At 41.2% G+C, this 16914-nt stretch overlaps 1 protein-coding gene across 1 annotated transcript in view; it reads right to left on the reverse strand.

The window, feature by feature from the left end:
- Positions 1–16914, reverse strand: part of MARCHF4 (membrane associated ring-CH-type finger 4) — a 162134-nt gene that overhangs the window by 16537 nt on the left and 128683 nt on the right. Inside the window, exons 2-3 of the mRNA XM_058195986.1 lie at positions 13829–13984; positions 4373–4565 (exon numbers count right to left, since the gene is read on the reverse strand). Of these exons, the coding sequence (XP_058051969.1) occupies positions 4373–4565; positions 13829–13984 (349 nt within the window). The remainder of the gene's footprint in view (positions 1–4372; positions 4566–13828; positions 13985–16914) is intronic.

The raw sequence follows: 16914 nt of genomic DNA on the forward strand, positions 1-16914 counted from the left end.
CCTGCAAAAAGATGCCTGCGCTTAACTTTCTTGCCATACAATCTCCTCTTAAGCGTGTCACAAATTGAGTGAGCCAGTGTGTAAGCTCTCATCCAGCAATGTTCTTTCACAAAAGGTCCTCACCTGAGGTGGTTCCATGATGTGCCACAATTTTTCCCTGTACATTTTGTTATTTAAAATGATGCATTTTAGAGGGGGAAAAAATACCTTTCTATTTCATGCACTATTTGCTCCAAATGTATTCACAGGCATTTCCTTCCCAATCTGTTACTGCTTGTGGATGGAGAGAATAGACATTTATTTCCATTACTAAGGCAACAAGGCAATCACTCACTTCCATAATTTTCTACTTTGAGCGACAGGACCCAATTGGATGTACCTCTTGTTGCACAGAAAGGTTAGCTTGTCACGTGGGAACCAGTGTTCTCAGGATAACCCCAGGTGCATGAAACAGGCATGTGAGCAGCTAAGAGTTTTCTAGTTGTAACAGACCATACATAAGAGTCTGCAGTTCTGCCTGAGTTTTGTGATTCATGCTTGCCAGGGATGAAGTCCAGCAGGTTCTGACAGGTTCTGGAGAACTGGTAGCGGAAATTTTGAGTAGTTTGGAGAACCAGCAAATGCCACCTCTGGTTGGTCCCAGAGTGGGGTGGAAATGGAGATTTTGCAATACCCTTCCTCCAGGAGTGGGGAGGGAATGGGGATTTTGCAGTATCCTTCCCCTGGAGCGGGGTGGAAATGGAGATTTTGCAGTACCTTTCCCCTGCCACACCCACCAAGCTACGCCCAAAGAACCGGTAGTAAAAAAAAATTGAATTTTACCACCGATGCTTGCCATTTTTTCACATGTGTGCATGATCACTACACAAAGGACTAGGTTGTAGTAATGCAATACTGCTTTTGTCAGACAGTGAGATCCCCATCTTCACCCTGAGGTCATTGCTGAGCCTTCTAGCTCCTGCATCTCACCTCTTGGATGTCTTGAGACTACTCTAAGGTAGGTTACCTGTTACATGTCCAGGCAGCATCATAAACATTTCCTAGGTTTTCCTAATGCTGGCATGAAGCAACAGTCCTGCTGACCAAATGAGACTTTCTAAACTTCTAAATTCTTCTCCTTTTTGTATATAAACCATTCAGATGAAAAAAACCAACAAAATATTCAGAAATGCATGTCCCAGATCTTGGCAATATGACAGTAGCACATTTTCCCAGTTTTCTAACACTGCTATTAATTATTTTGCATTTATTTATTTATTTATTTTATTATATTTTTATTTAATTTTTATGCATGCTAGCCTGCTAAGCACTTAGCCTTGATACCTCACATTTCCAAAATTCTTTGGCCTTTGGGAAACAGCCAGACATATTTTATACTTCCTGGAATTAAAAGCAGAAGCAATGAACTATAACTTTCGAATTAAAATACTTTGCTAGGAGGATTCCTTTTCTGGCAACCGTAAATGCAACAGAATCTCAGGATGCAATATACCGTCTTATCTAGCAGCAGTTTGTGATTTTTTTAAAAAAAAAATCAGTAAACAGCTTTATGCTGCATCTCTCTGCCAGATAAAACTTTAATGCATGATCCAAATTTTAATGCTCTTCGGAAAACACATAAAGGTTGCAATCAAATGAAGCGGAAATTAAGAAATCACACCCAGTTCTTAAATGCAATCAAAACATACCTATTTTCTGCCCCCCCTTCCAATTAAGTGCTGGCTTATTTTGCTCCTATGGCATCCAACTCATGGGTGAAAGGGGAATGTTTACTTCCTGCTGACAGATGAGCTAACCAGCTGCTTCCAGCCTTTCCTTCTTTATCAAAGTTATGTTAATCATGTAACTTCCTGACAGCCACTAGCTACCCACTTACTTCCTCTGTGTTCCTATCAGCAATCAAACACATAAACACTACAGCTTTGCCTCTTTCCATTCCCTGAGAACCATTGGAAAGACTTCCTCCTCCTCCTCCTCCTCCTCCTCCTCCTCCTCCTCCTCCTCCTCCTCCTCCTCCTCCTCCTCCTCCTCCATGAGGCTGCCATGCTGCCTAATGGGCACATCACCTCAAAAAGTCTGTGGTGGGCAGCAGACGGAGGAGAAAAGTGCAGGCTGTGCAGCCTGCCTGATACTCTTCAAATGTAATCTGACCTCCATGAAAAACACTTGCCAATGTTGCAAGAAGGCTCAACTGTTTGCTAAATCAGGTTTTATACATGTTAATAGGAGGTAATACCATCTTATGTGTTGTCTCTTGGGATTCTGGGTTTGCCCAAAGCGTTAGTTGGCCCTGCCTTTTGCTGTAGCTTTCTTAATGGAGCGCCACTATGGCACAGTGGTTAGAATGCAGTATTGTAGGCTGACTCTGTTCATAGCCTGGAGTTCGACCCTGACAGGGTCTCAAAGTTGACTCAGCCTGCCATCCTTCCTAGGTCAGTAAAATGAGAATTCAACCAATCAGAATAGAGTTGGAAGGGATCTTGGAGGTCTTCTAGTCCAACCCCTGCTCAAACAGGAGATCCTATAAAATTTCAGATAAGTGACTGCCCAGTCTCTTCTTAAAAACTTCCAGTGTTGAAGCCCCTGCAACTTCTGACAGCAAGCTGTTCCATTGGTTAATTGTTCTCACTGTTAGGAAGTTTCTCCTTAGTTCCAGATTGCTTCTCTCCTTGATTAGTTTCCATCCATTGTTTCTTGTCCTGCCTAAATTGACCCCCTCTTCTTTGTGGCAACCTCTCAAATGCTGGAATACTGCTATCATATCACCCCTAGTCCTTTTCTCTATACCAGTCAAACCAAAATCCTGCAACCTTTCTTCATATGTTTTAGTCTCCAGGCCTTTAATCATCTTAATTGCTCTTCTTTGCACTTTTTCCAGAGTCTCAACATCTTTTTTTGTAATGTGGTGACCAAAAATGGATGCAGTATTCTAGGTGTGGCCTTGTTGGCGGCAATATGCTGACATTGTAAACTGCCCAGAGAGTGCTGTAAAGCATTATGGAGCAGTATATCAGTTGAAGTGCTATTGCTATGCTATTGCTAATGCTAGTACCATGTAATTCCATAGCATCCAGTCTTCCAAAAAGAAAGATGGTTGTTAGATACTAGTTTGCAACAAAATGGTTAGTTACAAGCAATTATACTAGCTTAAATGTGCTTTGTTTCAGTTCACCATGATATACAGTAGTCCTCACTTAATGACTGGTTGCTTAGCAACCATTCAAAGTTACAATGGACCTCTCCAGAGTTACTTAAGATACTTTCTCAAAGTTTTGAGGGCCACACCTCTCCCAGCAATTATATGATTGGATTTTGGGCACTTGGCAAGCAGTTTGACTGATTACAACATCACATAATTTTTGGCATTTTTCGCTGGTTTAACTTCTGCTTTCCAGCAAAGAATACACACTGAGGAAAATAAACTCATTTAATGACCATGGCATTGGCTTCATGACTGTTGCAAAAAAGGTCATAAAATCAAGAGCGGTCACATGATGATCTGCTTAATGGCCACCACAATTTATGACTATAATTCTGGGTTCAATTATGGTTATAAGTCAAAAGCTACCTGTAATGTGTGAACCCAGTCATTCAATTCAAATGGTATTAACTATCATATATAAAAAAGGAAGGTTAATAAACCTAGTGAACCCAGCCATAGAATTAAATTTCTCTTTTGCAGTAAACCATGTCCTCAGCAGAGAGAATCCTGCACAGAGGAGGTACAATAATCTTAAGAATAGACTGTGCTTCAGTTATGCCATCCAGGACAATATCAGAACTTCCACCTGTAAGATGCCGAAGGAATAAAATTAAAGCTCTCCTTAACCGCACTGCAGAATAGAACAGAATTTTGATTTCCAGCATCAAATATTATTGGATCCATTCTGACTTTTATAAACATTCTGATCTCTAAAACATCAGAAATTAAAAAGTACATCTCCCCAAATGAAGCAAACATATTAAAGCTTTTCTGTATATAAAGATAGGAGCATAAATGAGAATAACCACACCTTTGAATCTTGACTATTTCATACCTTATTTTATGGAATTTAAGAGAGAAACTATAGGGGACCAACCACTAGGGACTATCCAATTTGATTCTGGATTAATACATTTAGGTTTAATCTCATACTGGGGAAGAGTTTTAGATGGCTTATAGTGGTTGACAAGAAGGGATACCATGTAGTAGAGGGGTTGGTTAGTCTACTTTAATCCATATGTTTTCGTTCGCTCTAAGAAACCCACCTTAATTTCTACTTTCTCTTTTACACTTTGTCAAAAGGATAAGTAGCAATTGCTCTCCCTAAGATCCTTTTAGAGTCAAATATTCCATTGGCTACTTCCCATACTTTAAGATTCATTCACCTACCTATACAGACAATATCCATGAAGCCATACATCCCATAACAGATCTGGAACAGCAGGTCTTGGCGCTGCCACTTAGCAGACGGACTGAAAGTTGACCAGATAAGCCACGAGATACTGGCGATAAGGAAAAGGGAACCCAAGATGGCTGCTGCTATCTGAACTTTTTCGATGACGGTCAGAGAAATGGTCTGCCACTGCGTAAGGCCCCCGGCAACAGGAAGGAAGCAACAAACAAGCCAGAAAGAAAAAGAAAGATGAATGGAATTAGTTCTTGATTCATAGGCACCAGATCATGCCTATTAACATCCAATAACATATCCACATGGATTTTTTGTACAAGATTGAAACAGCAATTTAAACAAAATGGACTTCATTGTTATGTAGTAGTTCCCAGAAAAAAGGACAATTCTGAATTTGCGACAGCATCTGGAAAAAGACAGTATTAATTCCTGCCCTGGTTATTCCTCCACCATTAGTGTTCCCTGTCTTGTCATTTTCTACACTTTTATCCTGCTGCTTTCTTAATGATTGGTTAGGAATTAGTTGTTTTAAAAAAAGACTAATAAAACATGAAATGTTAATTTTGATAATAATAGCCATGATTTTGTTGCATTATATACTAATATATCTTGGTATTCATACCTCTTTTGCATCACCTTGATATCCCAGCATTAAGCAATGGTTAAAACTATTTTTACTAAGCAAACAAATTAGAGGAAATAAAATAGCATATGGGACAACCCCTGGGGATCAGATTAATCCTGACCCTGTTGGCTTTTGCAAGGCCCTGAAGACACAGCTCTGTTCCTGGGCCCGGAGGTGGGGGGTGGAAAAATTAATTCACTTTGCTGAAATATCTGTAGTATATTGGTATGGATTTTAAAAAAAATCTGGTCTGCCAATAATCTAATTTTGTTGGCTTTTTGCTGTTTTATTTAATTATTGTTAGTCATCCAGAGTCATTTGTTTGAGATATCAGTTGAATGCATGAATAAATAAAATGGACTTTTCTTCATTAGCTCATCTATTAACTTCTGTGATATTTAATTCTGAAATATGAGAAGAAGAAATTTACTTCCTGGGTTATGTTGGAAATATCCTACAGCCCAAACATACCATTAAAGGATTCATTAACAAAGGAAAAGAAAAGCATGTCCTTGTTTTGGAGTACTAATAAGATAACATTAAAAAACAATAACAAAGTAGTAGGCTAAAACAGTAGCACTTTCTTTGTCCTTGACCTTGGACTTCTTTCCAAATTTACCATTCTCTCATGAACTGCCTCTTTTTGCTTAGGTGCCATCAGTAATTTTAGTACGGGGCCTGCAGAGGTCATTATCTAGTCTTTGTCCTGATTTTTTAAAAAATAGAATCGTTACACGGACTACAATGTAAAATCAAGATTCTTAATTGCCTCTTCCTTATTCTGCTGGACACAATCACAAGATAGATAGTAAAAATCTTCCTTTCTACCCCCCACGTTTCTGCTTTAACCACCGTATTTGAGCTGCAGGTGGCAGCAAAGTGATAAGAACGGCCTCACTTTTTTGCTGCCACCCAGTGGTCACCTGAATGAATGCAAGTTAGATCTTGTATCTCTACAATGTTTCCGATCTTGGGACAACTTCAGGGCAAAGTCAATGGAGCAGGGAATGTGGCAAGTCTCCTGGTTTTCCTAAACTCCCGCCATGCTCTCCACCCCATGACCTTGATGCACTTGAATGGCAACACAGGACCTCCCACACTGCTTCCCTGCCTCCCCATTGCACTCCTACACTCCTTACCTGGGACTCCCATCTCTTTCTGCTTAACAACCTCCATGTCTGGGTGTTATGATGTTATGGTAACCGGGACCTGCTGGGATTCTCTTGCTAAGCAATGCAGTCGTGTAACATCTTATTTTACAATGCATCGCTTAACAATGGCAATCCTGATCTCAGCTGCCATCATAACCTGAGGATTACCTGTATCTTAAATGTTTCCTATCAAGCTAACATACAGGGGAGATAACTTGGAACTTACAACTCAGAAGTCATTCTCCTTTTCTTTCAGTATACCCTGTTTATTCATTTATTCCATGTTCATTGCATACAATATGCTCCTTTGTTTATCTTTCATCCCAACAGTAAACCCGGTTGTTGTGATAGCTTTATAATCAGGTGACCTTAGATTTCTCTCTAAATTTTAAAATCTCTCCCTATCCATAATCTTCAAGGCGCAGTGAAATCTGGTTTTAATATTTTTCTAACATGCTACTTTGGTTTTCTTGAGTTCTGTTGTATCTTATTAGTTCCTTGCATTCCAATCCATATTTTTTCTAACACTGAATAATTTATTTCACTGTTAAAAAAAAAAATTCCAAGACATCTAACCGTTAGAAGTTTTATTAAACAACACTTAGAAAAACCATGATCTAAATTATATGAAACAATCATGATCCTTGCATTTGACCCTTTTGACAATAACTTTTGTGTGCCTTGTCTTCGCTTATGCTAATCCAATGAACATAGAATCATAGGGCTGGAAGGGACCTCGGAGGTCTTCTAGTCCCAGAGTTTATGGGATTTCTGGATCTCTCTCTCTCCCTGAATGGAAAAGAGAGGGAGGTCTAGCCCAAAAGGGGATGTGTTGGACTAGGTTGCAGAGCCAAGAGATACAAAGATCTGTATCAAGACCAGAGACACTGTGACTATTTCCATCTCCTTGGGATTGATCTGAAAAACAAATAAAACAGCTTACAGAACAAAACAAATAAAATGAAGGAGCATCTTCTAGCTGCAGAGGAAAGGGACCAGTTTCTCTCTTTCTTTTTGCTAAGATTCCTCTATTAAACATCAACATTAACTATTCACACTTGGCAATAAAGAGTTCAGTTCAGTTCAGTTCAGTTCAGTTCAGTTCAGTTCTGTTCTGTTCTGTTGTTCCATTCCGTTCCGTTCCGTCCCATCCCATCCCTTAGGTTGCTTCATTCTAAATTGTCCCATAAGCCTTGCTTATTCCTCCTCTTGCTCCAATGAATATTGAAAGTACAGAATCATTTTTTAGCTCACGTTTGGACCCAGGAATAACCTTTTGTTCTTTCATGAGCCCTGCAGTCTGTCATGCAGATGCACAGATAGCTTGCTTATTAAGATTATGATTTGAAAAAAAAAAAAAAAAAAAAATGTAGATTTCTTGACACATTATGAAGTTTCCTTGAAAATCACTGTGGAACCCATACAATTGGTTTTATTGGGAGTTGGGAGGAGGGGGGGTAATTGTTTTTTAAGTGGAAGCATTGTGCATTGCGGTAACCCAAACTAATTTTTATCTCAAGCTGGGTATGTTTACAGCTTGCTATAATATCTCATGCAAAACCAATTTCCGAGACTGAATTGGTACATTTCAAAATACAAGCAAGTATTATTTTGATCCTAACCAGTGGAGCCTAGAAAAGGGCATTGAGATCATATTAAACTCTACTGTTATTTTTGATACTTTAGAATACTGGTAGGATGACAAAAATATTATGCATCTCTTATAGGCTAATCTTTGAATAATGGCATATAGAGATTGAAACAATGTAGTGGCTATTTCCTTCCCATAATCTAAATTTTAAAGCATAAAATCTTTGTGTAATTTGGCAAGTTTCTTCTCAAAAGTCATCATTATACTGTCCAGCAAAGAACAGGGCTGAAAAACAAAACATCCACACACTACTCTAAAAATGTGAAAAATGTTGCACAAAACACCTGGCACCCACCAATCAGAAACGTGAAAGCTGTATTTCAAGTGGAAACTTCAGCTGCAAATGCAATTTAATTCTATTTAATATGTCAAAACTGTTACAAGGACTTTCTATATTTTTAAAAAAGCCTTTCAAGATGACGTGATCAATAGTCATCCGATTCTTTCAAATTTCATCCATTCAGATGTCCGCTCAGAAAGATTGATGATGCCTGTAAAGTCTACCCAATTTTGTTAATAAGTGTATTTATAGGAATGCTTAGGTTTATATTCTCTCCTTCTGGTGCTAACACACTGCTCAGGGCAGCTAATAACAACAATCAGTAAAATATGGGGAACAAGAAGAAAGAAAAGGAGTAAAAATCAAGCAGCTAAAAGAAGGCATGAAGTGAACACTATATTTCCTATAAAACAAAAAACTTCTGGAAGACAAAGAACAAAGTCTCTTTAACCAAGAAGACAAGATAGAGAACTTCCAGAGAATTTCAAGTCCTAGATAAGTACTGAGTAAGCCTTCGTGGCAGTGGTGGTATTCAGCCAGTTATATCCGGTTCGGGTAAACTGGTAGCGGCAGCTGCAAGATGCTTCGCCCACCCACCCGGATGTCATCACATCCTGGTTTTGATGCTCTGTGCATGCACGGAAGGCTCTGTGAATGCGTGGAGCTGGTGCACGCAAGCGAAGTGAGTGTGCGTACGCTCACATTTGCGAACTGGTAGCAAAGGTAAGTGAATACCACCCCTGCTTTGTAATATACTAGCTTCAGTGCATCTTCTTCACTGTCCCCTCCGATATTCTTCCAAAGCCATTTTTTCTTCTTTAACTACCTGATATACTTGCAACATTCCATAACCACCTATTTGCCTTGGTAAGTAGCTCTATCGACATTACTGCATGGGTGAAGGGCATGATTCATTCTCATTGTTTTTCTGATTTTCCTATCCAGGGTTTTTAGTTCTGCTTGAGTCCAGTCCATTAATCCAGATGTGTATCTAATGACTGAATTTGCCCAGGTGTTAATTACCTGGATGGTATTTCCTTCCCTGACTTTGGGCTTCATCATTCTCTTGATCTATTCACTTCCAGTTTTCTTCTTGACATTAGTGTCCTTGATGTTCTGTCGTGTCCCACTCCTCCGCTGACGTCCGGGTCGGGGAAGTCCGTATCAAGCGTTCCTCTGCAGCTCTGCCAAAGTCCTATCAGAGTTCTCAAGGCAGGCAGGAGACCAGGAAGTGACTTCAGCAATCCAAGTTAGACTTTGCCTGACTCAGAGAATGCCAGAAAGCAGATCCTTTATATAGGCCATGGGGTGTGGCTCCATGACTCAGCACTTATCCAGGCCTGCCCCTCCCTTCTTTTTGCTGACGTCACCTCTCAATTCTCCGGAAGCGAGGATCTCTCCAGCCTCCAGCTGTTGGTAATCTGAGCTCATGACTGGCTTCACATTCTTCAGGCTCACATGCTGTGGGGGAGGGGATTAGTTGCTCCGTTTGCCTAGGCATGGTGCCAGGACTGGGGGCTGAAGGCACATCAGGCCCTTCGTCTTGCTCGGCCTGTCCGGGCATGGTGCCAGGGCTGGGGGCTGGAGGCATGCCAGGACATTCTTCCGAACTATCAGCGTCCGGCAGGAGATAAGAGGAGCCCGGCTACGGCAGGGGGAGCGAGCGAGACACAACATGTTCACAGCTCGAAGGATGCCCAGGTATTTGTAGTGATCGTCTTCAAATAGAACCTTCATGTTATTTCCAGAAGGAGACTGATCACTCCAGTTTTCACTGTTTTTTCTTTGTTGAGGGTGGGTGTGACACATCTGTCCATTGCAATATCTTGGCTGAACATACAACAGTGCTGAGCAGCAATTTTATTTCATAGGGTGTTTTTTCCCCCCCCACAGCTTTATATTGTCCATGTAAAGGAGGTATGATAGCTTGGCAGACATGTTTGATTTCCACGGCCTGACTTGTTCAACATTGTTGACAGAGGAATCAGTACAATAACAACCAATGTTAGTGGTAGGGAGTCTATTATTATTAATCACACTGCTGAAGGTTTGTTGCCGAATATCAGCAGTATGATCTCGGGATCATGGGCTGAACCTGGAGCAGAAACTCCACCACCTTGTCTTTTAGCTTCACTGTTTACATTTATCTTTATGTTTCTGTTTTGTCACCAATAGTGCCCACCGTGGCAATTATTTTATGAAAGATATCTTTCGTGATAGTGTCATCAGACTGTTTTCAAATTTATTGAGGTACTAAACAAGACCCCGAAAGATCAAGATTGGAGGAGTCAAACACAATCTTTTAATATTATTTTTCTTAAATTCCTCCCTCAGAGGGATGACATTTTTAATCTTTCTCTCTTTATTTTAAAACTAATCATTTAGAACTGTTTATTCTATAGAATTAAGGGAAGCGAGGGTGAGGAGAAACACAGGAAGATTTAGTTTATCCTGTAAATTAAGGTGTTGATTAAACACTACAATAAACGTTATTTGTGGAAAAGATATCACATTCATTTGATCTATTGACTGTTTGTAGACTGGTGTGTGGGGGGTGTTGGCATTTTATTGATCATTGATTCAGGTCTTTAATGGCATTCTAATTCAAAATGACATATTCTTTACTGGCAATTTCCCCCGTTCTCATGCCCCGTGTTCCTGCATATATTTTCCCTCCATGAGTGATGATGTGGTATAGCACACAGAGGACGTATAAGGGAGATGGTTTCAAACTGCTGAGATCTGTTAAAGAGACCTCCCCGCCCCTCAGAGCCACAAAATCTCCCTCCTACCCACCAGAGGTTATTGTGATGACCCAATAGTGACTTCGAACATATGTTTGCTTTCAACTCTTCAGAAGAAAAGTGGGATGCAAATATAATTTGTGAAATGTACGCTGCAAATGAGGCAGAGGGCTGCTTCCTTTCATTAAGAATGACAATTTCCAGTTCCTGATACACTGACTCTGAATTCAGCAGGGATTTGTGTTCTGAACAAGTTAAACGGGAGTAATATTGCTGAGGCCACTATTTCAAGCAGGAAGGCAGCTGCCTCCATACTGTGTGCCTTAGAACCAAGTGGAATATGTCTCAGGAGTCTCTGTATTTTAGCTGACTTGCAGTTTCTAATAGATCAAATTGTGCAGTTGCTATAAATTAAATTGACTGGGGCAACACAATAGCATGTATCCTTTCCACTAATTCAGTGCTGGCTTCTAAGTGAGCTACCTGGCTCTAGCTGGAGATAAAATACTAAGAAGTCTGTAGCATCAGGACATGGGGCTTAATATTTTGCTTAAATATTAGGAGTTTAGCACATTTCGCTATTTATTACAAACAGAAGAGAGTATCTGTGGTTCAGGGTTGAGCTTTGGCTTCTGGGTGCTCTCTGAGCTTGGTTGTTTTCTTGCAGATGGTTCATTATCCACACTAGGTGCTACTAGTGAGTAGGGTTTGCTCTCATTTTATATTCTAGTGGCTAGGATATTCTAGGCCAGTGTTGGCGAACCTATGGCATGTGTGCCGGAAGTGGCATGCAAAACCATCCCGCAAAGAACGTGCGGCCTCGCTGGCTCCTCTTCCGCATTCCTTTAATCACACGCACGCCAGTCAGCTGGCTGCCATGCGCACGGGGGCAGTGGAACCCAGAAGAGCAGCGTTACAGCACAGATGCGCAGGCCAGCATCTGATCTTCCGGGTTGATGTTGTGCGCATGCATGAGGGCCAGCTGTTCATCAGCCGCACTTCCAGACCGGTATCTGGATGTTTGAGTGCTGGCTCGCGTATGCGCGATGGACCGCCGCTCTTTGGGTATCGCCGCTCCCACGCATGCGAAGGCCAGCGGGGGCGCACATACCTCGCGGGATGGTTTCGTGTGCCACTTCTGGCACACAGGCCGGCACGCGGGAACATCAAAGGTTTGCCACCACGGTTCTAGGCTATTAATCCTTCATCCTGCTGCCCCTGACTAAGATCCAGACTTAAATCAGAGTTCTCCTGTCTTGTCCACTAAACGCAGACTGGTAATACTTCAGGAAATGGATTTGCAGAATATTAACGGATGATCCGACCTTCAGAATGCTATCCCAAATACTGGTGCTTTCTCGCTTCACTGCAGAAATGCCGTGTTTTGACTTCTGTCACAATGTTTGACCATTCAGACACATAGTCGAGATCACTTTGCAAAACAACAGAATTATCTGTAGTATTGAATAATTTTATGTCACCGACAAAAAGGACACAATTGCTTTTAAGTTGATCACTTAAATCATTGACGTAGAGCAAGAAAAGCATGGGACCTAAAACGCTGCCTTGCGGAACACCCCTGTTAACTGATGCAGGATTAGACAGCTAGTTCCCCATTTTGACTTTCTGCAATCTATTAGACAGGAAAGCAGCAATCCACTTGTGCAAAGGTCCAGAAATGCCATAAGAGTTTAATTTCAACAGCAGTTTGAATCAAAAGTCTTACTTCATACTTAAGTGGTTAGTAGAGGGGGTGTGCATAAGTGCACTAACATGCCTATCATCCCTGTCATTGTTTGTTTGTTTGTTTGTTTATTTATTTATTTTGTCACAATATATGTAAGTATCATACAAAAAGATTATGTAGTATATAAACATATATATAAATTGTATTTTTATTCTTTTATTCTTGTTCTCGTTTTTGTTTGACAAATTCTAATAAATTAAATAAAATAAATTTGCTCTGAGCTGAATCTTCTTAAGTTTAAAGGCAGAAGCTTGGCCTGCTCCTATTGGCCACCTGCAATGGACAACCTTTTAGTCCTCAGTGCTGGGCTTTTGGCAGTAAGAGAGTCAGGATTCTACTAGAATGGAAAAAAAGCATACCAGTAATATTCAGAACTCTACTCCTATTTCTCTTGCTAACTCCTGGAGAAATAAGGAGAGAGAAGAGGAGAATGGACCTCTTCTATTTCCCCTACTTCTCTTGCCAGCATTTTGGGAGACAAAGATGGAGAACCAGTCAATCGGTGGCCTGCAGCAGCCCATTATTGCTGATGCTCAGAGAAGAACAGTTTCCAGCATCCGGCATCATTCCAGGCCTGAGGCAGGGCCTGAAATCCAGACTTTCCAACCGGCATGAGCAGATTCAGGCTGCGGTGCAGAACAGCTCTCAGTCTCCCCACCATCTCAGCCTCAGGGCCTGCTGCTGACAATGGAAGGAAACTTTCATAGGCACCAAAAGGGCTTGTTTTGCTCCCCACTGCAAACAGCAGATGCTCTGATTCAGACCTGTGCAAGTCAGCAACTGCGAAACTAAGTTTTACTGTGGGCGATGTGTCCCCTCATTAAAGCCATAGTTGGCAATCTTCTAGAGGCAAACTTTTGTGTTTGTTTGGCAAGATAAGTGGTGGGATTCATCCAGTTCGCACCACTTCGGGAGAACCGGTTGTTAACTTTCTGAGCAGTTTGGCAAACTGGTTGTTGGAAGAAATCATTAGGGCAGAGAACCGGTTGTTAAATTACTTGAATCCCACCACTGGCAAGATATTTTATTTCAAAATCTCCATTTATTTTTCACCCTGGTCACCTTGATGTATTTTCTAAAAAGTAACTAAAGTGAATGGTCCGTTTCTTCACCACACACACACACGGCACTATATAATGAAAAGCCACACACGCATAACCAATAATGCAAATACAGGAAGCAGGGAAAAACCAAAACAAGGAAAGGAAAGGACTTTGGAATAATCTCTAGTACCTTTACCTGCAGGGGGTTCTTTGTGCTTATGGCAATGACATGATACTTGTAGTAACACAGCTCACAGCTCCAGCATCCCCTCTCGCTGATCCATTTGATCAGGCAAGGTTGATGTGTACATTTCACTGACCCGTCACATCGACATGGACTCAGCAACTCACCCTGAAAAGAGAACATTACATACTTATGAAAATTCCTTACTGGAATGGCTCCCTCCAGGCACTTTTCTTCTTATGGAGGTGGTGGATTAAACATTCACTACAAATATGTAAATACTGTATATGGTGTATAAATACATAAGAAAGCCAGTTTGGTGTAGTGGTTAAAGCACCAGACTACAGACCAGGTTCTGGACTTGCTATAAGCATGAAGTCAGTTTGGTGACCTTTGGCCAGTCACTCCCTCTCAGCCCTAGGAAGCAAGTAAGGACAAACCAATTCCAAAATTCTGTGAAGACAACTGCAGGGATTTGTCCAGGGTGTCACTATGAATCAGCACTGATTCAAAGGGACAACAATAAACAGTTTAGATACAATGATTGTGTTTTTCAATTGGTCTGGGCCGTGGGTGGCTCAGGCTGTAAGATAGCCTGTTATTAAACACAGCTGCTTGCAATTACTGCAGGCTCGAGTCCCACCAGGCCCAAGGTTGACTCAGCCTTCCATCCTTTATAAGGACCCAGAAATGAGGACCCAGATTGTTGGAGGGACAATAAGTTGGCTTTGTATATAAATATACAAATAGGATGAGACTATTGCCTTACACAATGTAAGCCGCCCTAAGTCTTCGGAGAAGGGCGGGATATAAATGTATATTTTTAAAAAAAATTACATAAGGAAGGCTATGCTTAAGAGTCTTTTCTCAAGCTGAAGTGTTACCACTCACCTTTGATCTGGAGGAAACTAAAGGTAAAGGTTCCCCTTGCACATACATACTAGTCGTTCCCGACTCTAGGGGAGCTCATCTCCGTTTCAAAGCCGAAGAGCCAGCGCTGTCCGAAGACATCTCTGTGGTCATGTGGCTGGCATGACTAAATGCTGCTACCTTCCCACCAAAGGTGGTCCCTATTTTTCTACTTGCATTTTTTATGTGCTTTCGAACTGCTAGGTTGGCAGAAGCTGGGACAAGTAACAGAAGCTCACCCCGTTATGCAGCACTAGGGATTCAAACTGCTGAACTGCCAACCTTTCGACTGACAAGCTCAGCGTCTTAGCCACTGAGCCACCATGTCCCTTTTGGGGAAAATTAGACGAACATTAAGTTTGTTAGCCTGGCCAGACTACCTCTGTTCTTCCTCACTCCCAGTCCTGCATTTTCCTTCCAATATAATGGATGACAAAACCTACCAGATTTAACCTCCCCCACCCATGTGAGACTGCTGTCAGTCAAAAATCCTACCAGGGATGACTTAAACCCATTTCACTCCTTGGCTGGGGGAGAAGACAGAGGAAAACTCATAGGTCCATAGCAAGAAAAGATATTGCCAAATCTAGCCATGCTGTTTTTTCCTGTGCTGTTCCTCTTTTCTCTCTCTTTTTTTTGTTGAGTCCAACTATATTTGGTTTATTTTTCCTTGCAAAGCAAGCATGCAAGATGAGGGAGCTGAAATTGAAAGGATCAGGAGTGTCCTAACTAGCTATACTTTGAACATATTCCATGCGATTGCCCAACTGCATAAAGGCAGCAATTAGATTCATAAATATTAGTAAGCCATGATTTAACTATCAAGGCTGGAGGCTAAACTGGGAAGTGGAAAAGAATACAAGAAAGAGGAATGGAAAATCACTTCTCTACTGCTGCCAAGAAATTTCCCATGAAATCACGCAAAGCGTGTGCACGAAGCGAACCGGTGGTAAAACTGGTTAGAAACCACCACAGAACTAGCACTGCCATTACTGCCTTTGTTTAGGCAAATCTAATTTCTTACCCCAACTCTCTAGATCAATTTTCTCAACCTTAACCATTTTAAGATGTGTGGACTTCAACTCCTAGAACACCCCAGCCAGCAAAGCCTAATTTCTTACCCACTAATTCTCTAGGGCAGCTTTTCGCCACCTTAGCAGTCCTGCCTGAAGTATTCTGGGAATTGAAGTCTGCGTATAAGGAAAGAGCTAAAGTTGAGAAGCACTGCTCTAGAGGTTCACTTGTTCTGTATAACATGGAAACCGGTGAATGTTATTATACAGCTAACTACATCAGACTGTTCAGGCCAGTGAGTTGAACCATACTGAACAGGAATGGGTTGCTATCTTCAGTCACAGCCAACAGCTCTGGAAAATTATCTGCTGGAATATAAATAATAGCAATCAATTCAGCTGAGAGGTAATTTGGTGAGAAATATATTATTAGGGTGCTATTTTCCGGTTCTGAACTCTCACCCCTCCGGGCTATTTGATTAACTGACTTAAAACGCTCAGACTCTGCCTTTCCAAATGCATACATGGCTGCTTGCAAATATTAGACACAGATATAAAGAGAAAAGAGGCAACCAATTTGCCGCGGTGTGGCTCAGGCTGTAAGAAGCCTGTTATTAAACACAGCTGCTTGCAATTACTGCAGGTTCTAGTCCACCAGGCCCAAGGTTGACTCAGCCTTCCATCCTTTATAAGGTAGGTAAAATGAGGACCCAGATTGTTGGGGGGGCAATAAGTTGACTTTGTATATAAATAGAATGAGACTATTGCCTTACACAATGTAAGCCGCCCTGAGTCTTCGGAGAAGCGCGGGATATAAATGTAAAAAAAAAAAAAATTACTCTTTCAGGGTTTTCACCTCAATAGCCCAAAATCTCTTGCATGTGAAAAACACATAATACAACTGCAAGAGGGAGGAGGAGAGACCAAATTCTAGAGGAAGACCGCTTCATAGATATATAGCCCCGAGATTTACACAGGAGACAAAATATAAGTCCAGTGGAAAGCCTGGCAACCTTTTCAGTATCTTCTGTTGTCCTTTCAAACCTGCGAGAGCAAATGTGGTGCTGGATCAGAAAACCAGCGAAAGCTACTCGGAATTCAACTGAGATCAGCATCAAGAAATGCCATTAGTATCCATTGCACAGTTCCAAATTACAACCAAGCTATAATGAGAAA

Source organism: Ahaetulla prasina, chromosome 1 (assembly GCF_028640845.1).
Source record: "Ahaetulla prasina isolate Xishuangbanna chromosome 1, ASM2864084v1, whole genome shotgun sequence".
In the NCBI taxonomy this organism is placed as follows: Eukaryota; Metazoa; Chordata; class Lepidosauria; order Squamata; family Colubridae; genus Ahaetulla; species Ahaetulla prasina.